This window comes from Pelmatolapia mariae, linkage group LG9 (assembly GCF_036321145.2).
Source record: "Pelmatolapia mariae isolate MD_Pm_ZW linkage group LG9, Pm_UMD_F_2, whole genome shotgun sequence".
In the NCBI taxonomy this organism is placed as follows: Eukaryota; Metazoa; Chordata; class Actinopteri; order Cichliformes; family Cichlidae; genus Pelmatolapia; species Pelmatolapia mariae.
Genome location: NC_086235.1, coordinates 20,740,339 through 20,758,413, shown reverse-complemented (window position 1 = coordinate 20,758,413; position 18,075 = coordinate 20,740,339). Strand labels below are relative to the sequence as shown.

The following is an 18,075-nucleotide window of genomic DNA, read 5'->3' as shown; positions in this document are numbered from 1 at the left end:
ATCTACATTTACAAGTGAAAAATGAACAAATGTATTTTACTTGTATTTTACAATCTCATTTTTTATGAGTGGAAGTGGTGTTGCAGTCCTCTTGAGAAAAATCAATATATGTCATGAGACATTTACATTGTCCTCCTCAAAAGGCAAGTTTCATAATTTACATTAATGAATCTCTATTGTGTATTGTTTGTATTTCTTAATAAAAGGTTAAAACATTTTTGTCCAAGGATGAGGATGTTATGTCATTGGCAGTGTTTACTGCAGCGCATCCGTGGAGGCCTTTTCATCATTGACAGGGTGGTAGGAGCAGTGGTCTCCAAAGAAATGAAATGACTACGCTTGATGTTGCTTTAAATTTATGGCTTCAGAGAGTGTGGCAAGCTCAGAGGCCATTGTCAATCCCAGTCAATCACTGCTATGTCAGCAAGGGTCCCAGCTGTCCACATGACGTAGTGCACTGAACCAGTGACCATATGGACTGACAAGCATGCTGGTACATGAAGTCACAGTGTCAGTGCAATTTAAGTTAAGTGAAAGAAAATGTACATTTCGGAGAATTTACTTGAGTAGCAGATGTAATTTATGCCTGAAAGTAGCTTCGTTACTGAAGTCAATTATTTCTACGATAAAGCAGAGAAATGGACGTAGGTTGGGCTTACGGAAAGAAACTACAAATCCCAGTATGGCTGGTGTGGGAAAAACAATTCACCCCCACAATCTCAGGCGTTCAAATTGCTGTAGCCGCGTTGGATTTTTACCTTCACAGTTGGAAAACTGTGAAAAAGATAATCAGCCTTTCGATTTATGTTCATGATGAAAAAGCACAGGACGCAGGCCGAGACCTGCAATATCCCAGAGCTCAAAAACAAAGCACTAATTTCACTTATGGACTTTAAAAACATGTAAATCTTCAATTAAGTATACACTTCGAACAAGAAAATCCTTATAGTCGTATCAAACATGCAGTACTAGCGCGTTTTCCATTTTATGAGTTTTTGTTATAAAAAATGAAAAACATTTTATAGTTTTTTTCCTGCACTGTTTCAGGCTCTAAACTCTGCGTTATATGATTTCCGACTGTATTTGAAAGCATCCCCAGCAGCAGCAGCCCCTCCGCATCTCGCACAGATTCATTCACTGTGTGGCTGCTCCGTGTAGAACAACAGGCTACCTCCCTCAGTCCTGTGTGAGTATTCCAGCCTCTGAGTCCTTCGTTAAAGTTATATTAAATATTAAATTGTCGTTTAGCCTCGAGGTCGGATTTCTTTTAAGCTTCAGCACAGTAATATTTCTCTCGCGGTTGAATCGGGGGTTTTATTTCTTTTCAAAGTCATGACTGAGACGTTTGTGGACAGCATGGTCTTTTGTTCTCTAGCTATATTTCTCGTTTTGACAAAGGAGAGCTGGGTTTTTATTTTGCCTAATCGCCTCGGCAGCTTGACACCAGTGTTTGCTAGTGTGGGTTATTTTTTTATTTTTGTTATGAAATATTCTCCAGTCCTGTGTAGCAGTTAAGCTTTACAAGGCGACTGTTATAATCCTGTGTAGATGTACTGTAATACCAAACTGACATAAGAGGAAAGGGCTGTATTTTGTATTTAGGCCTGTATAAATGTATCCACTTTGGAAGTAGCTATACTTAATTATGTTTTTCTTAACCCCCCTTTTTTGTATTGTTTTTCTAGGATGCTGCACAGCAAGGGAACAAAGGAAACAACAGAAGCTTTGAACCAATTTTGCCATCTAACAAAGAGCCATAAAATCAAAATCAACATGGGATCCTAGATAAGAAAATCATTGTGACAGCATCTTTTTGTTATTGATTACATTCTAGTCATCTAGGAAATGTGTTGTCAACAGATAACTCTGTTGATGACCTCAGGTTTTTAGTTCAAGAAGGTGATGTTTTTCCGTGTTCAGTCAAGCTACCGCTATCAGGATTGTTTTGTGTCTTGTAAGCATATTAGGAGTCTGATGTTTTGCTTTGAGGGAGGCTACTTGTGACAGAGCGGTGCTGCTGTGAGTGGGGATGTGGAATAAAACATGCACATAACTAGAGGAGTTCAGTCTGCCTCAGTCTCACTGACAGGGCAGTCCTTTCTCCAGCGCACAGCCCTGCAGCAGCTCTACACTGTCCTCATGTGGCACTAGTTACTGACTGGCAGACTTGTCAGCGCAGCCAGGGGCCGACTGAAGCTGAAACTCCAGCTGCGCCATGGCTTCATTGGACAATGATGAAACTGGGAGTGATATGTCCGAGTCTCTGGAGATCTGTGAGCTCCAGGACCAATACATGGAGCCAGAGAACTGCTTCAAGTCCAAAAGTCTACCAATCCTGAATGAACCTTGTCAACAGGGTGGCAAGGCTGCCGAGCCTCGGCTGGTCGGCACAGCCCACACTTGTGTGGCCCTGGAGGACAGTTGCGGGCTTCATCCTAAAACCCCAGACTCCAGCCAGGCAGAGTCCCCCTCCTCCAGAACAGACTTCTCCCCCTCTATGTCCAGCATGGTGGGGCTCAGCAGCTCCCTGCCCGTGGAGGGCCACAGGGCCACAGGCTCCGGTGGCAGAAAATTTGGATTCTCCATCACCCGCCTTATCCGCATCCCAGCTAGAAGGTATGTGCGGGTCATCCTGAGCGACTCACGCTGCTTCTTGTTCTGCATGTGCTACTTGACCTTCATCCAGTCCCTGATGGTCTCAGGCTACCTGAGCAGCGTCATCACCACCATTGAGAAGCGCTACAGCCTGCGCAGCTCCGAGTCCGGCCTGCTGGTCAGCTGCTTCGACATCGGCAGCTTGCTGGTGGTCGTCTTCATCTCGTACTTCGGCGGTAGAGGTCAGAGGCCACGCTGGCTGGCTGTGGGGGGTATTGTGATCGCTGTAGGCGCAGCGCTGTTTTCGCTTCCCCACTTCATCTCACCACCTTACCAGATCCAAGAGATGAACTCCTCAGCGGGCCACGAAGGCCTTTGTCAGAGCAGCAACAACAGCGGCCGTGAACTGCTGGACGTGGCATCGTGCCCTCGCGACCAGGAGGGCAATGAGCACAACCTGTATGTGGCACTGTTCATCTGTGCCCAGATACTCGTGGGCATGGGGTCAACGCCAATCTACACCCTGGGACCCACCTATCTGGACGACAATGTGAAGAAAGAAAATGCATCTCTGTATTTGGGTAAGTAGCAGCAGAACAGGAGGCACTGCATTCAGAAGAGGATAAATCTGTTCCGTCCTCTAATCCACTTCTATTTTCCTTGCTTATGACTGACATTTGCAAAAAGTCAAGGAATTATGTTTCAACAATAAAGCACTTAGTTGGTTTTGCTCAGCCCAGACTGGCTGAATTTATATAAATAAATCTGTAAAGCTTACAGACCGCTTTCTCAGACTCAAGCAACTTCGCAGTTAAACCGAGCAGCTCTGGTGTGTGGCTGGAAGAATGCCGAGACACTGGGTTACACAGTCAGTGGTTTGTAACACAATTAGCATCGGTTACCCGAGCCTATTTCATTCCATTTGTTAATGGATTGGATGTTGGGAACGTCCGAGGCTGAAAGGTTATAATTTTATATTGCGAGAGATTTAGAAGACTGCTTTTTAATTTGTTGGGTCATGTGATTTTTACAATGCATGCGTTTATACCTCAAGATTTTATCCCCCACTCTCATGCTCTGTTCTTCTGATTTAAACCTCTACGCCATGTGACCTCTGCACCACGCTGAGGTAAATACAGAGACTGCAAAGTCAACCTTGGGCCAGAGGCACACGAGAGATGAATCTGTAGCAAGAAGCAGAACTAGGTTGCTTATGATTAATAGACCAGAACTGGCTCTGTGTGTGCGTGTTTTCTCTAAGTTTTGTGTGTGTATGAAGAAGCCAGAAAAGACAAGGTTGTGTTTGAGGTGTTAGCAGACTGTTTTCTCTGTTCTTATGTGTACTTCTTCACAGGTTTCCTTTTATTTATCTGTGTCGGGGCTTTGCCCGTCTCTTAATGTGTTTGCTCAGATTAATTGGATTTATATAGATGTATCGCATACTTTAAATAGCTCACGGAGTAGCTTATGACTGTAGTAATCCTATATGTGCACTGTAGCTGGGTTACCGGGACATGGGGCACCCTTCAGTCTTGGAGATGGCCACTAACTCTGTAACATTTGTGTCATGCAATCTATTCATTACATTTTTGATTTTTTTTTTTTACACTAAAAACATCAGATAAAAGCTGAAAACAGGCATTCAGAGATACAGAGAATATATGGTTGTTTTGTATAACTGTTCAAAACTCTTGAACCACTGACTGTTTTACTTGATTTGTCCACTTTTTGTCATCAAAATCGTTGATTATATGTTCACTGGTGTGCATGAGCATCTGTTTCAGTGACAGCTGGCTGCTAGTACTTTTGAAATTAGTGCCTATTTTACCACTGAAATGAATTCACATCATTAGCCACGCTGCTGACGCTGGTCCAGTTATTTCAGCATTGCGCAGCCTACAGAGCATCAGTCCGCTCTGCTGCCTGCACTGTTGCCCTCGAGACCCAGTATTGATCAGATCCCTTCATCACGGCGACTCATTGCAGCATAGCTATCGAACCATCCACAAAAACAAGTCCCAAACGGTCTCAGACACCAACTTGCTTCGCCTTCATCCTACTAAGGTATTTCCACAGCAGATGCATTAGGGCTCAATATGCTCCCTGAGTCGTCCTGCTCAAGACGTCCCTTTGTGCAGATTTCCATCAAAAGCAGCGCTTGCTCTGATGACCTTGATGGCTATTTTGAGAGAGCTCACAAAGGGATAATCTGTTCACTCCAATAAAGCATTGTTTGGAAAACCAGACATGTTCTGACATGTCAGAGGGAGCAGATAATCGGGGAAAAAATGTACTTTATTTGTATTGTAGATCCCCAGAGAACCATGGTAACGCAGTTTCAGTAGTATCCACTTTGAGAACTCTTATCTTTCAGAGTCCAGACAGCTTATCATGTTTTCTTGTGAGTTTGAGTGTAAACATAACCTGAACAGAGGAAGGAGAAGAGACCTTACAGCAGGACTGCAGGTTTTCACCCAGAAAATCATTTTGTAAAAATATAGGCTAACCCACATCTAGAAGAAGCCTCCCCTTAAACTTACCTTGCGGTGCTTTTTCTCCCCCCTCAAACCCATTAATGTAAACCCCATCTCAATTTGCTCTGCCTCAGAGGGGAGGAGTTGCTCTCTTTTGTAGGACAACGTGCTTTACGTTGAAGGGTACTTCTGGTGTCCTTGGAGAGAGAGAAGGCATGCACATGTGTAAGAGAGATGTATATATGATGTGTGTCTTTGTGTCTGCATGAGTACACAGAGCCCATCACTCCATTTCTCAACTCCGGCCCCACATCTCTGGGGTAATATAATAGGCACGGTGTCTGAACTTTACCTTTTTTGCTCTACTTTCAGAGCAAATGGTGACATCAGTGTAGCATTTATGGTGTGTTTTGCCGCTCTCGTCTGTTTTCTAAAGACATGACTTGGACGGACACAGGGGCTACTACCTTTCCTCTTGTCCTTCCTCTTCTTTCGCTCTGACAGATTTACAGCATACCATTCTTGGTGTTACTATGGTGAACGTTTGTCTGGGAAGTCACTTCATTTGTGTGATGGTGGCTCGTTGCAGTGGGTACTGTTGTGTGGCAGAAGAATCATTTGCAATAGATGAATGAAAGAAAGATGTATTTGAAACACTTTTGTTCTTGTTATTTCTGTTCAGTTTACTCAGCTATTGTTGTGACTTGTTCTCTATAAGTAAAACTACCTCAAAGCACCTTATAGTTAAAAGTAAAGACCCTACAAACCCTTAACAATCAGATGATCCCTATGAGCAAGCACTAGGTGAAAGTGGGAAGGAAAAACTCCCTTATAACAAGAAGGGAGGGAGGGAAGGACTTTACCCTGACCAATTGTGGTTAAAGGGGAAGGAGACAGGAGAAAATTTTTGTTTTTGTTTGTTTGTGTGGTTTTTTTTTTTTTTTGTTTGTTTGTTTTTTTTAAATGAATGTCTCCACAGAGATCCATAGAACTAATCAGTAATCGTGTTTGTCTTTGAATATTTCATCCATACCAGCCTTTGGGCTGTGGCTTAACCTGTGCTTATTAGATGGGGTCTTTTTCCCCTCTCCACTGATGACTGCAGTGATTTACAAGCTAATGATGCAGAGAAGGTGTAATTGACGTGGAATAACTTGAGATACTGGGTTTGATTTTACTGCCTTCTGCATTCCACAGTAACTTTCAAATGACGTGCTTGAGCTAGCTTTATAATAAAATAAACAGAAAACAATGATATTAAAACATTTTGTTTATGCTCTGTTGTTCTTTAATAACCTTTCAGTGTCTAGACGTTGCTGTCTCTGGCGCTTGTATCTAGCTACCTGCTTTACATACAGGATAAGGTTAATTGATTCCTCCTAGCTGTCATCCTCACGGCCTCTGCATTAAGTACTGTAGTTTGCAGTGCAGAGGTCTCTCTGAAACTTTCATCCCAGTTTCCATTATTGGTGTTTTTGAGTTATTAATTTTTTATTAGGTACTCATGGAAACCATGCATCAAGCCTCTGGAGGATGAATAGGAAATGAAGGAGGCGATGCCCAGTTTATGAAGAGAGGCCTAAACAGCAGTGCTGTCTGCGTGCTGACACACAGACACATGCTCACATGGACACAAGGGGTGTGTTTTCTGACAGATTTAGAAAGAACAGTTGCTCTCAGACTTTTCTCCTGCAGTGCGTGCGTGTACTGCAGCTTCGAGAGGCAACAGAGGAATGGACTGTTAAGTTTACAGTTTAAACCTCACTGTGTTTATGTATTTATTTTTTTGATGTAGGATTATCACTCGTGGACCTCGCACGTCCCTTTCTCTGCTCACTCAGTCAGTTTCATTAAATTGTGTGTCCTGGTCTGTTTAGCAGCAGCCAAAGCAAATGCAGGTTGTGCACATAGTCAGGCAAACAGTGAAGTCCCCAGAGACCCCGCCTTCTCCCCGCTCCTCTCTGCCCCTCTGGGCTGACGGGCTCAGGTTTCAGGATCAGTTTAGGGTACACATTGATCTGTCAGAAGCTGGCACACATATAAAAAGAAGACTGGTCTTGTTTCATTGCCGTCCTCATGGAGGGTTTAAATTATGCCACACTGGCCCTGCAGGGTTACTCAGGAGCAGGCGACCTTTCTGTGGGGCTGCCAGCTCGGACTACTACTGTTACTATGACGCGCCTGTGAACGACTGACCTCTGCGTGGCTGTGCTACTGATGACAGTGTGTGCTTCAAAATATTAATAGTGCAGCAGGAAGAGAAGAAGTGATGTGAAAAAAAAAAAAGGTTCATGTGAGCATAATAGTTTGTCTCCAGTGGTGGAGGTTTTTAACCGCAGCAATTGTAGTGTGTTGTATTTATTGCTTAACCTCATTGACCAGTGGCTGTTTTTCAGAGTGGTGGCCGGTTGTTTTGACAGTGTGGGAAGGTTCCTGGGGAAATGCCAGGAGAGTTTTTTTGTGATATGAAGAATGCTAAAAGTCCTTTTGTTTTCAGCTATGCAGGAAAGAAATGTTTGCTTTGTTCTTGCTGCGTCTTTGGTGCATGTTGTTCCACCACATCCTCACTGATCCCTGACTTCTTTTTGGAAATCGAATTAAAAAAAAATTCTCAGAAGACCTTTTGGTGTAGTTAAACTCTCAGAGCACAGAAACACTGCCGAGGATTGGGAACACTGGTGGTAGAAAACAAGACCGTGTTATGGGTATAACATAATTAATAGACACCTCAATAGAGTGATTATCTGTATCACATTTGCTATTTAATTTGTTTAGGACTGGATCTAACTTATGCCTAATTATTAATCTGCAGTAGGCAGTAAGCTTCTCCTGCAGCTCTCCTCTCTCTTTTCTAACTTTGCCACCACTTCTTTGTAGGGGCTAAAATGAAAGCTGACTTAAACAGGATTGCAACCTTGCTCTCCCAGGTGAAAGTCCTCACTTTAAACCTATTGCACTCTCTCTCTCGCTCTCTCTCTCTCTCTCTCTTTTTTTGGATTTACATTACTCATCTCAGCTGATCTAATTTAAAAAGAGCTCTGATTGGCTGAGGTCTCCTGTCATAGACCAGAATTTCTGAAACCTGAAAACAGTTTGTGCAGAAGTCTAGTCCCCCATCTGAGGACTTGGATCACAATTTAATGATAGTTTATTCTGGATTATTTAGTTGCTAAAAATATTTTCATGGTTACAAGTTACCTATCATCCCTCACCCCAACTTCTTTAGCTTTTTATATGGATAGCTTTCCTCCACTCAGCTGTCAGATCTTTCTGAAAGTGTTTTATTGCTTACGGTTTAAAAAAAATGCGAGTAGCCACTTCCTTTTCATCGCTGCTGGCTGAAAACCCTCAAAATCATTTCTGTGTATTTTCTGCTGTTAAGCTAATCATAACCGTGATGAGAAACATGACCTTCCGTTGCCTGTTTTGTCCGGTCCGGAAATGAATTGGCGTCAATAATTGCCAGATGTTTGCTACCAGGGGTGCAGTATATCCTGCGATGGCCATCAGAACAGAGAGTACTGCTGCTAGCACACGCCGTGTTCTCGGAAAGACGCATTGTCTGATGGAGCTGCTTTGGGTTTCCACGTAAGTGGCTTTTCTCTTGGGATCGCAGGGTTACACCAGTCAGACACCGTACATCCACATCAAGTTAAATTGCATTTCCTCCTCCCCTACTTGTGCATGCTACCTCCTCTGCGCAGTGCAATCTCCATGTTGATGCAGGCTTCAGGGTGTTTTAGGAGTGTTGCTTTGCTACAGAGACGAGGGAGAAAAAAAAAACTCACTCCATTCCAGTGTTGTGCCCTCTTAGCGGTAGACTGGCTATTGTTCTTCTTGACCCCTGTGCTGCTCAGATGGAGAGTGAGCGAGGGAGGGTGGCTGGAGGGAGAAGTGTTAATGGGATTTACATAAGTGCAAGAACATGTGGAGAACAAAAAAAGTTCTGCTGTTTATGAAAATTGTTCTGTTGCTGTTGTCCATACAGATACCCAGCAGATCTTTTTTTTTCTCTTCACAAGAAGTGATTTATTTTTATAATGGTTTATTAATGGACATAAATCCTGTGTTGAGCTTCCCAGAGCCTGCTTTGTGGGATGAGATGGATGTCTTTAAACGCTCTCTGACCTAACCCCATTGGACGCACTGTGCACGCCTTTGGGGAAGCGCCAAAAAAAATAATGCATTATGACCAAAAACGTTGCCTGACAGCCGCACAGATGACAAGGGTGAATTGAGCTGTATGCTTTCATCTGTCTTTCGCAGCGATGCTGCCAGGCTCTGTTTAGCTTGTAAATGTAGCATTAATCTGGTTGTGCATTATGCAACACGGACTAATAGGCTACACATGCAACTGTGATACAGTTCACTGAAGAAGCAGTGTTTTGACAAGCATCGTCCTCAGATGTTGGCAGCAGCTGAGTTTGCTCTCTGTGGAGAGGTTAGTGGGTTGGGAAGGGCGTACAGGTACAACGGAGGATCCCTCTGCTTAGCACAGACGCTTTATGCTACGGAAATGTTCATTTTTCACACTTTTGTTTCTGTTTACATGTGGGGGGGTACCTAGTTTTAAGGAGTCAGTAGGCTCCGGGTGTGACCCTGGAGAGAGCAGCTGTTGAGAGCTGGCAGGATGCTTGCCTGGGGGAGGGGGAGTACACATATATGAATGTGAGTGTGCACCTGCAGTTGGGGTGTGGGCTAGAATTGAGGGCTTTTGGGGGGGGTTGCTGGTAGTGTGGGTAAGTATTCGCAGAAGGCTTGTACACTTGTTTTTCCTGCAAGCATACACTTACAAAAAAAGAAAAAAAAATGCAGGGCAGAAAAGTCTCGTCCTTAACGTCAAGTATGGCTTCATACTCTCCTGCCACAGTGTGTAGGAGGTACTGCTGCAGAGCACAGTCCTTTTCTTACTTGCGTAACACCAAATTAATGAAATCTGAATAAAGCATGGCTGTGCTATGTAATCTTCACATCTTCTCGTCGTGCTCTCCTGTGTTAATTATATTCACCCTGTTAAGAGATCATTAGATCGCCTGTCATCCTTCAAGATACCCAGAAATCAAATTGTCTCAGGAGTTCTTACATGGCTGTAAATTGCAAAACACACCTACAGGAATGAAAACGGCAGGAATTATTTGTTTAAGAATTAGCCTAGTGTGTGTGATTAATTTCCAAGTCATAAAGGGAAAATTGTTAACTATTAGAAACGTCAGTTTGAGTATGAATAAAACTTTTTTTTTATGAGGCTCTTGAGTTGGAATGAGCATTTTTGTGGTTTAAAAGAGTAGCAGAAGTAATAGTCCTAGTGGAGGATGTACTGAGGATGCCAAATTCAGGGCAGAGCTTTAGAGCCATGGAGCAGATTGCTGTGCCATGTCTGTCATTTACAGAAACTGAAAAGCTGCAGGTGCCAGCTTGTGGCACACTGAAAACCTAACTCGCTGCTGTAATGAATTCACAGCTTCACCAAGTGTAATGTGGTTCTACCCTCAGCCCCCAGATGCCTCATTCATGGCCACTCATCAGCTGAAAGATTATCTGCCACCCTCTCAAATGTTGGAACATTATCTATGCACAGGCAAACACACAGCTTGTTGTGTTTCAGGCTGGATCTGGGACCCCTCCCCAGTATGTTCCTGTTGGCAGGGAAGAAATGAAAGGAAGGTACTGTAAAGGTCTCCTCAAATGTCCTTAAATGCTACAGCTCTGGTCAAAAGTTTCTCTATGTGATGATTCATGAAGTCACAGCACAGAACTTTACAGGCTTTAATTATACCATTAATCTCATAAATCACATACATTTTTCTTGCAATTTTTTTTGCAAGGTGTTGATCTGAATGTTTCTTTACCTTTTAGAGAAACCTCTTCACTTATTAACCATAAACATTTAGTCTTGGACAAACAAAAAGTTCTCTACTTTCTGTTCAAATCTTGTAAAGTGAATGCAGGAGAAGTCACAAGAACGATGGATTAAGAGGAGAATCTAAAGATGATGGATTAGGCTGTTAAGTAAAAGGATTTGCTAAACGTGGCAGCATGTGAAAGACTTCTGAGAGTAAGTGAAGTAAAGTAAAGAAATAAAAAAGGGAGGAGACGCAGTGGAATTAATCCGTTTCTCTTGAGCCCGTGTGCCTCTGAATGACATTTTATCACTAAGCCATTTAAAGAGAACCGTGTTGCTTTCATTGGCTTGTCACAAGGGCAGATTGTGAAGAAGAAAGATTTTCAGTTGTAACAGTGTTCACAAAAACACCCTTGCAGCTGCTGCAGCGTCACAGTTAAAGTAAATAAGTCATGGCTTACTTATAAGTAATAATTAACTGCATATATGTAATTGTACACTGCCCCCCCCCCCCCCCCCCCCCCCCCATTAATGCAGGGTTTTTTGCTTTTGTTTTTCATGTTTTACTGAAGGGAGGGCGGCAAAAAAATACACAATCAGTACACATTAGTCGCCCATAAATAACAGCAATACAGTAAATGGAAAGTGGTTCTAAGAGAGGAAGTCCTACTTAAGCAGATTTGTTTTCCCATGCATTACTTAAACTTAAAATCTTGCACAGGGCAGATTTGCATTCGAGGCCCACTCACACATTTTAATACATCACGGAAGAGCGGGCAGCTGAGCTGAGTCCTGATGTGCGTTGCTTGCTGGGTTTGTCATGTTCCCAGATGATTTTTTTTGAGATTTTTCTTTCTTTTTACCCTACCCATGCATTCTTTTTCAGCTGTGCTCTCTCATCGCTTCATCCCCTTGAGTGGATTTTTTTTTTTTTTTTTTTTTTTTTTTTTTAGATCAGCAGCAGCAGATTTGAGGACTTTTGCTGCCAGTGCAGGCCTAGAAGCCTTAGGCCAGCAATGGAATCAGCAGAAAATGGTCATTTGGTGTCAGAAACGGGGTCTGTGACGCAACTAATGCACGCTAGCGTGAAGCTGTGTGTGGGTGGATCGGCTCCCACGGGAAAGCAGTGGCATGCTGGAACCACTATTTCTTTTTGGACGTTGCTGACAGTCTGATTAAAACGGTTAATATATTTTATTCCCATCTTTTAGTTTTTCTTTATGCTAATTCAAATAAATAGATAAACGTGTATGCATTCATGGCTGGTTGAAGTGTTGCCTCACTGGCTGGCTGACTACTGTACCTCAGGCTCTCTGCTGTAGCCGAGGAGCAGCTAAAAATAGAGAAAACCCCTTTCGTTCTTTTTTCCCCCCCTCTCATTTTCTAAATATTTGATTTTGCAAAGTGAGCTTGGGGAACCCCTGCATGTAGCAGCTTCCATGAAAAATTCATTACATTTAGAATTTTTCCTGCACCGTACACAGCAAAGTGCTGTGGTATATAACACGTAATAACAGAGAACACAGTTTCAAAGTGACGCAACTTGTGCCGCTTGACTGCACCATGCACAGAATATTTATGAATGGGCCTGCACTTGCCTTTATTGTGTCTTACACTGGAGGCATCAATAATATACCATATTACCAGCATTTTTCACAGCTGGATTAGGCGAAAACATTCAGTTTGTTGTACAGAAACAGAACGTAGAAGAGGATGGAGGAGACAGGCAGGCTTGAGATGCTGATCAAGTTCTTAGTGCTCCTTGTGACTTGTCATGTCTCTTCTTAAGGGGCTTCCACAGGAATGCCTGGAGGTAAAGTGGTACAGAAGTCTAACGGGTGGCCTGAATGTTGATTTCCTTCTGAACTGCTTTGATTGTGCAGTTCAGAAGGGTTCCCGGTAAAGACTTTGGTCTGAGTCTGTACCCGCCTGTGCTGCTGTACTGCTAGATCAAAGTTTTCCCCATTTAATCCATTAAGATCTTCACCGCTTTCGACACCTGAATGTAAATTCAAATGAAAACAGTTAAAAAAGGTGTAAATCTCATAAAGAAAATCTAAAAGTCTTGCTTGTTCAGCATGTTTTTATTCACTTTATCTAGAACATTCACAGAGTGCTAGCACTATTCCTACTATTCCTTAAATATATAGATGGATATGTGTATTAATAGATCAGATTTGCATCATTAAACAAGTCCAGATTTAATGTTCTGTATAGCTATGCTATTAAATGAGGCTATGCTTTGTTTGGGTGTCCCGCGCAGATTTATGTTGTTATCACAGATACGGTATCTGTGCTTGACAGTTTTTGACTTTAATAAGTAGTCAGTCTGTTTTGGTTGACGAAACTAGGAGCTGGCAGTACAAGGCAGTCCTTTATCATTTCATATTACTAACACAGCGAATGTGCAAGTGTATTAAATGTAATCAGTTAGTAATAGTCAGCTCAGTTGTGCTTATGTTGCTTTCAGCTTTTTTTCCTTTCACGCCTTATTCTCATGCATTTCCACTGCCAGTACTCCATGGCATTTTCTCTATCTGTTCATGCATGTCTCTTGATTTCCGTTTAATTCTCCTCCCTGAATGTTCTTATCTGACTGGAAGCAGTTGTACAAGTATGTATAGAGAACTTTTTACCCATTATTCACTTGGGGCCAAACGCAAAAACATGCACAGTCTTGCAGAGGCAACTCATCCTTCAAGTCTGTGACGACGAATGTGTACTTCATTATAATTGGGACCACATCCATCCTGAAAAAGATCATAAACACATAATAAATGGATTTAGAGATGTATGCCTTTTTGTGTATGTGTGTATCATATAAATAACTCTGACTGCATATTAAAGCAGTCTGCCCCACTGGCCTCACTCTGTTTGTGTATGTGTGCCCTTTGGGTGAAACTGTAAGGTTAGGACTTGTAAGAAGACACTGCTATGTCAGCAAGTTGTCATGACAATGCCGCCATTCCCCTATTTCATTGTGTTTTTTCCTCCTCTTGTCTCTCGGGGTTGGAGGGGAGGCCACATGACTGTCCTGATCCCCATAATACAGGGATACATAGAGCAGCGTTTCCCTTCTGTGGCTCTTTTTCTAGCAGCAGCAGCCCCATACATCATCTATCAGAAACCCCCCAAAACAACAAAAAACAGCTACTACACTTTCCAAAGAGCTTTAGGAACTCCACAGAGCAGCAAATCAAAATTCTGTGCTGACATATCGCATAAAGTAGATGTTATTAAATAAAGTAGAATAACTCAGTCTGAGTTTCCCCCCCCGCTGTACAGCAGGTGTGAGACTCAATTATTATCCTAGGCTAGAGTGAATAGTTAACGTGTGATGTATAGTGCCACATAAATCAACGTGGCAAAGCCCAAGTGACGCTCACGAGACAACGTGATTGCATCTTTTTTAGAGATTCGGCAGCTCCCACGTAACGCGCTGAATACGAACCCAAGGTCGTTCGTTTGCTGCCTGCTGCCTGCTATCCATTCCCGGGCTTGTTTAGAGGCTGACTGAGCGGTGTAGGCTAATGGCCAGGTGGAGCGCTACATAATTCATTGAAACGAAGCTTTCCAGCCAGAGAGCTGGAAAGAGAGGGATTACAGAGCGAGGCTCATACCTCTACAGCCTTTATTGCAGGACAGTCACAGGAGAGAAATAAATTCCCAAAAAACAAATGGGATTTTTACTTTGGCTGCGCGTAAACATTGCTGCATAGAGTTTGGTTTTGTATATGTGGCTGTGTGGAGCTGTGCGACCTTTTAACCTCACTGACGATGCAAGTCTTGTCCTTTTTATTTCGTCAATGTGCTTAAATCAAATCATTAATCTGCGCTAATTAGTTTGACCACCAGGGAGCTGCTTCATTAGCTGCAATGTGCTTTCTCATCAGGTCCTGTGGCTCTGCATCCTCTGCTGCTCTGGCTGAGTCTCATTGGTGAGGGGTGAGGAGAACACGAGGTCAGGAGAGGTCGTGGGGGAGGGGGATGGAAGGTCACTAGAAGCCATTGCATTTTTATGGATGAAAGTCCGTTCTTGTCGTGCAGCTATTCAAGCAGCTTTGGGTGCCTTGGTGACTACCAAAGATGACGCCGTAAAAGCTGAAACGCAATAAGACCGAGTGCAGTGAAAATCACCTCACCAATTCTTTCAATTCATTCTTCTTTTTCTCTTTGGCCTTCATTCATTCCTACGAGCTGTGAATGAGTCACTGCTGCTCGTGAATACAAAGGAACCGGCAGTGTGGAGGAGGCAGAGCGGAGACAACAGAGCAAAACTGGTCCCTGAAGGTTAGATAGAAGAGGGATGCTGCTGAGCAAGCTTTATCACTCAGTTATACAGCAGGATCAGTCACCGCAGACTGCACCCAAGCTTCTTTTTTTTTTTTTCTTTTGCGCTCCTTCTGTTTCTTGATGTTCGCTCTTTATTCTCACTCTCCGTCTCAGATATTGTGACCATACATCACATTTGGTCAGATACTGAACTGGCAGCAGTAATCTTAGGTGCCTACCTTGCCCCAGCGTTTTAGAATTTGTAGCTTTTTTTTACAGCAGCATCGATTTTTGAAGCATTGTTTACTTTTCTGCAGAATCATCTTGTTTTATTTTGCGTTTTCCTTTTTGCATTGATATAATTATGCTTAATACCTTCTTATTAAATTCCTTCGCAGCCGTCTTTGCATGCACTACAAGTCTGGACGGACATGGGTGTAAACTCCTGCTTGACTGGTTGGTAGACGCATAAAACTGTTTCTTGCTTTACTGCCTTTCTCTTTCTGGATTATTGTTGAGTAAATCTCCTCTCTTCTCCTCTGCCTGACACTGCTGTGTCCATCCATCACAAACACTGGAGCCGAACCGCTAAATTGGTGTCAGTGAAGCAGTTTAAAACTCTAACCTCACTGCTCCGTCACTCTTACCCTTAATGCACCTTGCCTCCCTCCTTTCACACTTGCGGGTGAATGCACATTAGAGTTAATGTTTTTAAGATGCAGGGAGAGCTGACCTTGGATGCCGGTGAAGTCACCGAGTTGTAATTGAAACTGTGTGCTTCTTGTTGAGCTGTTTTCAGTGCTGGGGTGATTGTGTTTCCTGAGATTATGTGGCTCAGATGATAATTTGTTGCTGATGTTGGATTCTGTTTGTGTATTTTAACATGTATGCGGTGTGACTACATTCTCAGTTTATATCTTTTGAGGCCTAGAAACCATGAAGGCTGAGCCATTACCTCAGCCTACATGAAAGTCAAACTGAATAACCACGTGGATGATTTAGATTCTGACTTTGTTTAACCTAAGAGTGATAAACCAGTAACTGCAATGCAGCGCTCCTAACGCGGTACCTCTACATGTGTAGAAAGCCACATCAAGTCTTAATATGTTGTCCTTCACGTGCCGCTGGTGAAGGTCCGTTGCGTAATTCAGTGAAATGAGCCTGTGGGCGCCATGCGTTCCTCATTGGCATGCACCCCTGCAGTCCACTGACGTCTGCCACCGCAGCATGTGTTGTGTGTGTGTTTGATGGAGCGCTGCTGCTGTGCCAGCATATTTCTCAATCCGATGCCTGTGCCCCGGTTGCCCTTCAGGCCGGATGCGGCCCTCCAATCCCTTCATCCCAACCTGCTGATCTAAACTATCTCGGCTCTATGCCAAGTGGGCAGGATAGGGCAACGACTAAGGTACAGTTTACGACCCGCCCTTTGTCCTTCAGTCAGGCACAACGGCGTTAACGTGATAGATGGAGTAGCAGGACAAACACAATCCCCCCCCAAAGGGGATAAAATATGGCCATCCTAACCCGGACCCCCACGAATGACGAGGATTGAGTTTGGAGGGCAATCAAAGGACCATGCTTGGTGCTTAACTTTTGCATGACAACATGCTGGTTGGATGCACCTGGTGTATTTGTGACTCAAGCCAGAAGGTGTTTAAACTGTGGTGTGTTATATTTGGGACAATGAAAAGGTCTATGAGACACTGGAACTATAACTAGTTATTTAGTTATACCCTTATACTGAGAAAGATTGCTAATGGAAGTTATCTACAGATTACAGTTGTCTGTATTTCCATGGAACAGATATAGTTTATTGACTAATGTAATGGGCAGTGAATAAAAAGATAAGTAGCAAGCATACTTTTTAATTTACATTTAAAAGCTTGCAAAATCGCAGATTTGTGGATTTTCTTTTCTTGGATATTTGAAATTTGGAAAATGGGTTAATTATGCTTTGCAACACAGTCTTTGTCTGCTTCAAGTTTGTCAAGCTTACAGTACTTGATAGTGACATTTAGAGTCTGTCTGATAGGAAGTTTTTAAGACGGATACCGATATTTAGTGAAGAAGAAGATCAGCCTGTAATATGGATCAGCAGATGAATCACTGCGACTATGAGGGAGGATCGTGACGGGGGCAGATAATTTGAATCTGCAGCAATCTATAACATGGCGTTTACCTACACATTCACCCTTGTCTTTAAACTCCACTACATTTCCCAGAATTCATGTGTGAAGACTGTTTTAGGTTTTTGTGAGACATTTTTAATTTCACAATAGCCAAGGCACAATAAGGCCTCTTAATGTCCCTGCCAACTGTAATGAACTGTTTATTGTCTCCAGGTGCTAATATCCTGTTGCACTGTGTAAATGCTTTGACTGCAGCAGTGAATCGACTCTCCGGGCAGCAGGATATGAAAAACGGCAAAGTGAAATGAGTTAAAAAGATCAAACGTGATAAAGGGAGAAAGAGGCAAGAGAAGCTTCATGTAGATTTTATTGGAATAAAAGTTAACAGATCTCCAGGCTCACCCACAACTTGGGTATCCATTTTAATATATGTGTTATATGTTTTTTAGATGTGTATAGGTTGTTTGTTTTCATATATATTTTTTAAAAATGTAATTTTTATATAGAAACTTTGAGCCCAGAGAATTGCTGTCTTACATCTTGTGCTTACAAAAGTGTGTTACTGCGTAAATGTGAATGTCTGCTTTAGGTTGGCAAGAGGAGGCTGTTGAGCAATGTTTTCCTCTCTTCTTCTTTTACTCAGTGCTTTTATTTAAGGGAGCCTTGATTTAATTAAGTTTTGATGAGGATTTGGGCTTTAGAAATACGTTTTTTTTTTGCTACTTTACTGGCCAAAATCCACAGAGGAAACGATGTCCAACAA

At 42.8% G+C, this 18,075-nt stretch overlaps 1 protein-coding gene across 1 annotated transcript in view; it reads left to right on the top strand.

Moving 5' to 3' along the window:
• The first annotated feature begins 1,117 nt into the window (after positions 1-1,117).
• LOC134634506 (solute carrier organic anion transporter family member 5A1) overlaps positions 1,118-18,075 on the top strand; it is a 36,191-nt gene continuing 19,233 nt past the window's right edge. The window contains exons 1-2 of the mRNA XM_063483748.1: positions 1,118-1,186; positions 1,686-3,176. Coding sequence (XP_063339818.1) covers positions 2,216-3,176 — 961 coding nt within the window. The 5' untranslated portion in view covers positions 1,118-1,186; positions 1,686-2,215. The remainder of the gene's footprint in view (positions 1,187-1,685; positions 3,177-18,075) is intronic.